The sequence below is a fragment of the Cebidichthys violaceus genome, unplaced genomic scaffold, assembly GCF_023349555.1.
Source record: "Cebidichthys violaceus isolate CVI_PGR_0920_01 unplaced genomic scaffold, fCebVio1.0.p SCAF_30, whole genome shotgun sequence".
In the NCBI taxonomy this organism is placed as follows: domain Eukaryota; kingdom Metazoa; phylum Chordata; class Actinopteri; order Perciformes; family Stichaeidae; genus Cebidichthys; species Cebidichthys violaceus.
In genome coordinates this window covers 2878707-2889125 of record NW_027176484.1, presented here as the reverse complement: position 1 = coordinate 2889125, position 10419 = coordinate 2878707, and the positions used below count along the sequence as shown (strand labels likewise).

Here is a 10419-nt window from a genome sequence, read left to right as displayed (position 1 = left end):
AAAGGGAGGCAAGTAAGATTTAGGAGACAAGGCGATACACGTGATATTGCTGCTAAAGATACAAGATGCACCACTCAACATAATGTTGAACCTTCTAACACGATTTCTAACACGATTGGTACATGTGTCAGTATTACTTCCTGTCATTATATCTTCACATGACCATAGGAGACCAAAGCAACTGGTGAAGTGTAATCCTCACAGGCCACAGAGGCAATAGGAGTGTGACTTTGTTACCTCGCAGGTGCTAATTTAGTCTCCATTCTCTGAATAATGAATTGATGAAGGCTGCATACATATTGAAATGAATAAAAAGCTGTCTGTGCATATGAAAATGAAACTGGAAGACCAGCTTTTGGTGCCTTTATAGCTCCTAGGAGACCATATTTAATTTTATACGTTTGTTTTCAACGGAACTGCACACAACAGATGGTTGCATCATTATTGATAGCGTTCCTCCACAACAGGAGGCAACGTCTCGCTGGACTAATCACATCCTCTAATTACAAGACCGGAAATATTACATACATATTCCAGGATTGTCTTGTGTTAGATTTTTTTTTTGTACCTTTCTTCAATAATGCATTCTTTGAAAAGCCCAAGATTCAATAATATTAACATGTTACATTAGGACATTGTTTTGGTGAGCTCAACAACAAAATATATACAATCACTTAGCACATACAATAAAAACACACTGCCAAAATTACAATGCAGTAACCATAAATACAAAAGTGCAACCAGATGGCTCATGCACTTAAAGTGACAAGTGCATGTGTTTGTTTACGCAACCCTTGAAGATTGTAGGATGCAGATTGCTTCAGGGCAAGTGCTTGTGAGGAAGTGAACTGTATAGTCTTAATACTGCACGGGCTTTATCCTGAGGGCAAACGGCTGAATAAAGGGTTTGCAGGGTGTGAGGAGTCCTCTAAAATATTCAAACCTTTCCACTGCATGCAGAAGCTTAATTTAGCAAATGTTGTACACAAATAAGTAAATAAATTAAAATGTTGCGGCCAAGGGTTAGTTGAAAGACAGAGGAGCCTTTTGACATGACACAGTAAGAAAAACACAGGTGTAAATAATAAATTGAGTCTAAACCACCAGAATACTAATAGATATTTAATGTTCAATTAAAATAAATTTGTAATATGAGAAAGTTTAAAAATGGGAAACGGCCCGACACACTCAGTGTACGGCCCGACACACTCAGTGTATTTTCTATTATTTTGCCTGATCTGCCTGTTTTATTAACACTTGGGTTGAAGTCATGGTTGTGTAAAGAGAATTTGCTGATTCGCCTACAAATCGAGACTCAGGGTTAACTGCGCCCTATTCCGCTTCTAACTCCTCTGCCGCAGTTTGATTGGTGGATGAGTCGAAAGGGGCGGGAGCAAGGCGGAAACCAGGAAGTGAATGTGAGTTGTTTGACAGGAAGATGTTTACGTTAGTTTAACCCCGTTAACTTGTACCGTTAGTTAGACCAACTGTAGCTAAGAATGCAGTCCGTACGAAAACGTGGAGGCAACGACTCGACAATACGAACGAGGTTGGTACATTATGCTAACGTTAATGATACCGTTTTAGCCGTTTGTTGTCAGTGAAGGAAAGCAGAGTCGGAAACTACAGAGGCTGTGGGATATTAACAAATTAACTTATTTATAACCTCTTGTCACCAGTTAGTGTTTAATAACGTTAGTTCTCCTGCATCTTGTGTCCTGAAAGTCTCTTGTAGCTGTTCGTGGTCGTAAATAAGGACTGACTGCACGTGATGCTGAAGGAAGTTTTGGTTCCCTTTCATCTTGTCTGCAGTCAGTCTAATCACATGACTGACAACAGCCACTGCTGCTGGATGACAGGGGGTTACCTACTTTGTGTAACTCACGTTGAAAGGCACTTTATTTTATTATTTAGCAAATGAACTCTGGAGAAGTCAGGTGGGGTGTGTTAAGTTGTGGGTCCATAGAAGCTGTAAATGCCTGTAGTCCTTTCCTGGGTCTTTGTTTCTGGCCTCAGTGCAGCCAGCCAAACGAACTTAACTGGAAGTAACTGTGGAAACAGTAGTGGTCGACAAACCGATGTTGGTTCCAGATCAGAGAACGATAAGATACCATGAACAAGCGTTGGAGCAAACAAGGTGCATACATTGGTCAGTTAGCAGGTCTTCAATAACAAAGAAACCACATCTAGCTGACTTCTATTAAATTCTAGTAAATCACAAAACAGTTAGAATAAACAGACTACAGGCAATCCCCCAGAAGGACATCTCACGATTCAGTAAAAGATGCTTATCAATATACTCAGCTCTGACAAAATGAGAGATGTAACAAATGTCAGGTAAATTGCAAATGCCACGGAACTGTGCCAGTATTTGGATATATGAATGACAGGAGTGAGGCTTTCCAGCAGACGTGAAGGTTGACAGCTCTATTAGTAATCCATATCTATGCCGCTGGTGTTGACGAGCAGCGAATGTCCCTTTTGCATAACCTGCGAAAAGGCGCTGGAGAACCCACAGCGTAATCAGCCGCGTAATATCATCCTTTTGTTGTCCTGGTAAATACACTGAACCGTAGTGTCTGCGCTCAGCGTGCAACAGGAAATTACAGATTGTTGAAGTTGAATAGGTCGGCAGATCCACAGCCGCTGGTTGCAAACGTCATCAGACTGTGATTCCATTTAGTGCAGGAAGAAACGAAAAACAGAAAACATACTGTAATTTAACATGCGTGTAAATTGCTAAGCAAAGTGCTTTGTTACATTGTGTATGAAGGATCATGTGGCCAAACATTTATAATAGTAATTAAGTAGATAAGTAAAAAAGCAGCAAAGGCCACCATGTGTTTTAACCTGAATTTACCGCAGTAATAAATACTATAAACCTCACTTTACTACAGTATTCCCAGCATGTCTATTAAACGCTCAACCCCTTTTCTGCCCTTTTGCTTTTGTAATGCTGCTTTATTACAACGACTTACAGTCACTGTAAATGTTTGTTGACAGCACTCCTGGCGGTTTGAAGGAAAATGTGCCGCAGCAGAAGAGGCCGCATTTCCACTTTGACCTGTGGTTCTGTCTGACTCTGCAGAACTGGATACTGGACTTTGGAAGACCTATTGTCATGGTAAGGAAGATCGATGCACGTTTAAATAATGATGGTAAAAATGGATGGTTACGCCACCTTTCATGGAGGAATGAAGACCAAATCCTTTCTTGGTTTCGTGTGTATTAGATAACCCTTCCTCTGGAGTGGTTTCCCCTGAACAAGCCCAGTGCTGGAGACTATTTCCACATGGCCTACAATGTCATCACTCCATTCCTAATGCTCAAGGTAAGTGTCAACACACCGGAGTGCTTTGGTGATTGTGATGCAAAGAATATGCAGTATGTCCCAAAAAAATGTACTTTTCCTCTCTATATCAGGCTGATAGGAGTGAAATAGCTTTTACATTGTTAAAGCATGCCCACCACGGTCACCACCACAACAAAACAGACGGGTATAATGGACCCCGACATGGACACAAGTGCTGCCTGTGACAAAGAGCACAAACAGGAAACCATTAGGTTCTCCATGATTCATATATATAAATAAATAAATAAATACATACAAGCAATATAGAAAATATTTGCAGCACCTATAGATACAGCAGCAGACTGGTTAATCCGAGGTGCCAATTATGAATGACATTTACTGTTGCGTATTAATTATGCTGAAAGTATTAAATTCCCGACGGTGATTGTGGCTCACTGTGGGTTGCCTTTGCACTAATTCCATCACTGCAGGGAAACCTGACATGACTGAATAAGAGTTATTTTACATACACTTTGTATGTAGCCTGCTGGAGCCTTTGGATGTCATCTTTTTTATTTATTTTTTTTATACAATGAAAAACATGCAATGATTTGGTCACACAGACCATAATGCTTTACAAACAGAAACCTGAACTTACTCTTAGTTGTACTCATGTTTTTGTTGCTTATGTTCCATTCATTATAACAGTTTGTTCATCTTGAGACCCAAAAGAAACAAATCTCCATAATGTATTTCCTGCTCGGTCCCATTCTAGACCACTTCATTCTGATTAACGTTATGATTAGATTGTGATTGATTTTCACACTAAGCCTAGCACTTCATTGATTTTATCAATCTCTACTTTCCATATAAATCTAAATTCGGTTGTGTTTGTATTGCATATTTATTTTGCTGAATATATATATATATATATATATACATATACACCTCTCGATTCTGCAGAGAAATGCACTTGAGGCTCTTGTTCCGTCAGATTTGCATTTATGATTGGCCTGGAATTACAAACCCCTTTCATGCGATTGTAATCATAATGTAGCTGGATGGGCAAACCCTGGGTTACTTATCGGCTTAATGAGACCCAGAACAGGGTGAAATAAAGCACTGCTTTCCTGACGGGATGGAGGCCGTGCCTGTGATTGTATTATGAAACGGAAAACTTTGGATAAAGTTGGTGTCATGAACACTGTGTGTTATTGCTCCGTTCAGCTGATTGAGCGCAGTCCCAGGGCGCTGCCTCGCTCAGCGGTCTACCTCTGCATCATCACCTTTGTGATGGGAGCCAGCATCCACCTGGTGGGAGACTCCATCAACCATCGGCTCCTCCTGAGTGGCTACCAGCTCCACCTGTCAGTCAGAGAGAACCCCATCATCAAAGACCTCAAACCTGCCTCACTGGTGAGTATCTATTGTGTTTGAGAACAGTTTTATCACCTGAGAAAATGTCAAAATGTCCGATTTCCTTCACCAAGAGGTTGACAGGACTCCTGGTCCCTATACTCGTTTACAGAATCGATTCACATGTTTTGTTAATTGTCACCTGTCATAATGTCATACAACAAAAAAAACTCTGTTTGTGTCGCTCGCCATGACTCTCCAGACAATACTCAGTGACTTAAAAGTAAAAGAGCTTTTCTTGTCCACCTATGACACGAACTGACAAGACGCCACACGAAACATCAGTATTTTCACACCCGTGTGATCCAGCAGAAGTGTTCCCGCTGTGTAGGAAGTGCAGCTCGTTTTTTCCTCTCCGCTCTGTCGTTGCCATCACATCTTTTTTTTTTTTTTCTGTCATCCTGATTCCCGCACTAAGCACGGAGTGTCATACTTTTGACAATGACGTGGTTGTCAACAAGATATAAAAGGCTGATGTTGAGCATATCTGGGGCAGGATAGGAGGCAGGAGTAGTTCAGTATGTAGGTTACCTAACGGATGCGTTTCACGTTACGACTGGCACTGCCTCGATTTGATCCCTGGCTCCCAAGGTTGATGTCTTGTGTATCTCTAATGCTTCCTGGCCAGTGGGGCAACCATCAGCGATGGTAGTTAATGTAGATGTCCAAGAATCGGATTCTCTACTCCTTACCATACATTTTGGCAGAGACATCTATTTTAAATCAAAAAAAGTGGAACAAGTGATTTTTAAGCTGGATGACTTTTCTTCCCTCTGTATTCTGTTCTGACCATTTTGAGAGACACTTTTTTACTGTAAAAACGTGTCTGAATTGACTTATTTTAGGTCAAGCTCAGTATTATTTAGACTTAATATAAATATATATATATATATATATATATATATTTTTTTTATACAACCATAAAGCAGGTTATAGAACCACAGAAATCTTTTCATCCCCCACCACTCTGCTGATACTTTCCCTGTGCCAGGATATTGCAGACGTAACGTTATGAAAATGCCTGCAAAACCCATTGTTACCGTAACAAAACATGTATAGGTTCCATTAGGTGTACTTGCATTCAGCGTTCTCAGCACAATACTGGGTGAATCACTGGTTTGCAAGTCTTTCAGTTCGAGTTTGTCAGGTCAAGGAAATGAGCATCCTGTTGTAGCTCTTTTGTGGGTGTATGTATTACACCCACAAAAGAGGTGCCACACACACACACACACACACACACACACACACACACACACACACACACACACACACACACACACACACACACACACACACTCTCTGAGAATGGATAACATTGTGCTTTTACTGCAGACGGCTCCGTCGGATGCCGTTTCATTTAAGTTGTGTAAATTCAAACTCTTCATTTGTTTTACTATTTGCTTATTTAAGCACTGATTCATGTGGAAAAAGTAATGCATGTTTGCAATGCGTCTTTTAACTTGGATGTTTGTCAAGTAAATTGCTGATAGAAGTCCTTTAAATGGATTAAACGCCACATCATGAAACTGCATGAAGTGTTTCGAATGAATAGAATAGCGCATTCACCTTTTCATGAGGATTTACGGAAGGGGAAGTAATACAAGAAGAGTGATTGCATACTGTGTTAACACAAACATAGCTTTTCACACTAAAATAATACTGTAGATGTAGAAGGATTTGACACAGTGTTTTTTTCAAATAAATACATTTTCAAGTAAGATAGTGAACAGGAAAATGTGCTCAAAGCCTAGAGGGTTTGGCGAACGCTTGAGTGTCAATTTAAACGTCAAAGTAGTGCAAAAAGCAGGAGGTTACAAACCTCATAATGTAGGAGAGGATCAATATATTCTACATGGGTCAAATGGGTTTGGCGTTTAACTATAGATGGCTGACAAATTAAAGGGAAAAACCATAAGTTATGCAGTGGGGAAATTCACTGGTTCAACTGGGTTGAGATGTGGTGATGTGGCCACATTTTCCAAACCATTCAGGGTCCATTCATGTTCTGTGTAGAAGCATCTGCATTTGTTATGTTTCTCTGCTCATTTATTCAGGCTTTTCCCTCCAATTGTCAACCTTTTGGATGCGTTTCCTTCTTAATAGCGATAAAGTGTAACTGGTACTAGAACAGTAGGTGGCACTGTGGCATAGGACCAAGACGCAGAGTAACATCCAGTATATTAAAGTGCCATTACAACACCTCTGTTCATGTTGTAATCAGAACATTTAATTTGTCTTTGTCCTTCCTACACAGATCGACTCCTTTGAGCTGCTGTATTATTACGATGAACACCTGGGACACCTGATGTGGTATGTTGTGTTGTGAAAACGCATGGATGAGAGAAACCAATGAACACAAGCTGAGACAATAACATCTGCAGCCAATCATCAGTGTGCTGGAATATGTGGCTCTTTTTTTTTTTTTTTTCCATCTCTGTAGACAAAACAGATTTTTAGGATGAGCAGACTGAGCAGGTCTGTTGTGACCGTTTACACCAGCTGTGTGACGCTGAGGGGAAATGAATCCAACAACATGCAGGAAAAGAGGGGCACAATCAGAGAAATGTTGTCTGAAAACTAGATTTATTTTTAAAAAATATAAAAAAAAATAATTTTTTTTTATATAAACGCATAAATTGATAAGAATCCCTTTTGAATTTGTCTTTCTTTCCTAAATTGTGGCACTGACATTTTACAGTTACCAGACTAGTAAAGGCAGCAGCTGTGTGCATGAGTTGACTGGTTTACTAACTGAATTAGTTTGACAACCTTTCAATCTGAAACAATTAATCAATTTTGTCAAGTTGGTTTAGTCTGTTTTACAATATGACGGGTAATAAAGAGTAATTGGTACAAGCAGTGTTCCTGTGCTTCAGGTGTCTTGAAATGATGATTTTAAACTGAAACCTGCCAGCCAGTGTTCTACGGCCATGGTACAATATTTATCCTTTTGTATTATTCTAGGTATATTCCTTTCTTCATCATTCTGTTCATCTACTTCACCGGCTGCTTCACCAAGGCTGAAGAACAGAAGAGGCTGCCCGTCTCTGGTTGTCTGTTGCTGGGACCCAGCTCTCTCTACTATTGGTCAGTCGCCTCCTCGCGTCTTTGAAGAGCTTCTGTGCCCATTGTCCGTGAATACATGGTGTTGTTAAAGGCTACCTTTTCAGTAGTCTGAATGATAAGACATTATTACGGAACAGCGGAATCTGATAATGGTCTTTAATAAATCCACACTTTAGAGCCGTCCCTGTCAATGACATGAATGCTTTGTTCAGGATTTCAGTTGACTTTCATAGGTTGGTATGCATTAGATATCCTTTCTACAGAGTTTGCAAAAACGTTTACATAATGACAAAAAAAAAATAAAGTTTGACAAAAAACTATTTAAGTCACAGTGTTTACTGACTGGAACAATTGGAAACTGTATTTTAGCACCATATGGCTTCTTTTGGAGGGATGAAAACATTTAGTTCCATCTTTATTTAGTGCAGAAATTCAAATTGAAGCTGCTCTCCTCAAAACATATTTTTTTGTTGAAATGTAACTACCAATATAATAAGTAAAGTGAACATTTTCACTGTGCAACAGATGTCTAAAGTTTACCAAAACAATAAACAGCCGCATTGTGTGCTCATTGCAAAGGTTACTGTTGTAATTAAACGTCTTGCTGAATTTCTTCCAGGTACCTGGTCACTGAAGGACAAATCACTGAACTCTTCCTCCTCACCTTCCTTGCCATGGTTATCATGGCGATGCATCAACATCGTAAAGGCCTCAGTCCAGACAGCAATGGCCTGTTCCTGTTTTGCACTTTCAGTGTTACTGTGCTCCTGGTTGCCCTGTGGGTGGTCCATCTGTGGAACGATCCGGTGTTACGCAACAAGTACCCCGGGCTCATTTATGTGCCAGAACCTTGGTCCTACTATACCTTACATATCAAGCAGAACCACTGAGTTACATCAGCCCAGGTCTGTATAGCTCTGTGTCTGAAGATCAAATATTTCTGAATCGGAGGTCTGAACTGACTGATGAGATAATTCTTCTTTCTTTAGCAGACTTCCTGTGACGGAGGTAGTGGCTGCGCTCGGACAATGATGACGATCGATGAAGGTTGTCGATGTGCACCGACCTCACTGTGAAACACAAAGAGCTGCCGGCTTCAGCCATACGTTCAGAAGTGGATTCGTCTCCTCCGCTTCCTTCTATATCGTTACAAAGACTTTTACCGGGTTGGAATCGTGATGTTCGGTCTGACTTTGTACATTCAGTCAGATCTGTAAAAACTGTTTGGATCTCGTGACATCTGGGACTAAGAAAGATAAATTTAAGTAGACGTAGATGCACCATGTGAGTGTGACGTCAACAGATACTTACACAGGGCCCGGACTTTAGGTAAAAATACAGCAGCCAATTTAGGGCCCTTTAACATGTCCGTTTTAATTGAGCTATAGTCTTATTTGCAGATTACCACAAAATAATCTCCACTCAGACGTGGGGCTGTCGGGCCCCTGAGGGTTTGGGAACCAGAAGCAGGTTTGCTCTCTTTGGTTTTCCAGCGTCAAATGTTCTTAGCATTGGACAAACAAATACAGTCCGCCCACCGTCTCTTAGTAAATACACAGTTGACCTTTTTATGAACAAACTCAAGGTAAATATATCTATACGGTATATTTACTGAAAAAAAAAACAACCTCTTACCTTAAACTCATCATCGAATGCAATCAGTTGATTGAATGCTGTTGCTCTGAAGCTCTTTAAAAGTATTTCAAGGTTGTTCATCAGCTGTAGTGCCAGTTACAAGGGCTCTCTGGCTTCCATGAAAGAAAAGAAGATCAATAATACATTTAAGTTACGAAGCACTTGTCAAGCGAGATTCACAAACTCTCATAAAAAGATCGGCTACCATTTTTCCAACAGCTTGAAAGTAGTAAAAACTACAATTTAGATACAAAAAAACCCCAAACAATCAAGTGAAGTTCTACATGAAAGATAAAACAGTCAAATATAATAACACAAAGTCAAAAGATAAAAAAAACTAAACAAGAGGAAACAGGATGTTAAAAAAGTAACATGACTGCGTTATTACTCTGTGTGAACAACGGTCAGAAAGGCAAGTGTATAAAAACGTGATTTAAAAACAGAATCTAACTATAAAACTTAAAAAACAATAAATTGTCTCAGGTATTTAAAGTTTCACACTTTTACTGATTAAGTGAAATTTATATTTAGACATTTAGACATGAGATCTGTGAACTACTACATGATCATAGTGCTATATTATAATCCAGCCCTACTGCCAACATGCACTCATTGACAACACATTATTCTTTTGTGGTATTATTCATGACGTTATGTGCACAAGTTATGTACAATGTTAGTGTTCACAATGAAAAGAAGCCTCTTGTACAGTTGCTTTTATTATTCAAAAGGTCAAGGATGAAAAATGAAAACACGTTTTATGAACATAACTGATAAATTGTTACTTTGCTGATTGTTGAGTTATGGTTCTTAATGTAAAATTGTAATTTGTTATTTGTTTTTTGTACAGTATTGTTCCTTTGTTGCTGATAAAATACTGTTTAGCTACTGGACCCTCATTGGTTACATTTACATTTATCTTAATTAAAATGTTGCAATTGACCTCTAATTGCTGGTTATTACTCACATTTCTCTCTTAACTTACCTTATTAGACCCTGGATGTGCTTTA

General features: G+C 39.5%; 1 protein-coding gene across 2 annotated transcripts; it reads left to right on the top strand.

The window, feature by feature from the left end:
* The first annotated feature begins 1424 nt into the window (after positions 1–1424).
* cln6a (CLN6 transmembrane ER protein a) lies at positions 1425–10351 on the top strand. 2 transcript variants are annotated; one of them, XM_068724402.1, is made up of 8 exons: positions 1425–1549; positions 3004–3124; positions 3233–3331; positions 4520–4708; positions 6963–7018; positions 7673–7795; positions 8394–8679; positions 8767–10351. In XM_068724402.1, exons 1-7 carry the CDS (start codon positions 1500–1502, stop codon positions 8662–8664), a joined length of 909 nt encoding a protein of 302 aa, XP_068580503.1. In that variant the 5' UTR covers positions 1425–1499; the 3' UTR covers positions 8665–8679; positions 8767–10351. The 2 variants fall into 2 exon arrangements, with proteins under 2 accessions (XP_068580503.1, XP_068580502.1); XM_068724401.1 differs by having other exon boundaries at positions 8764–10351.
* Positions 10352–10419: the final 68 nt, after the last annotated feature.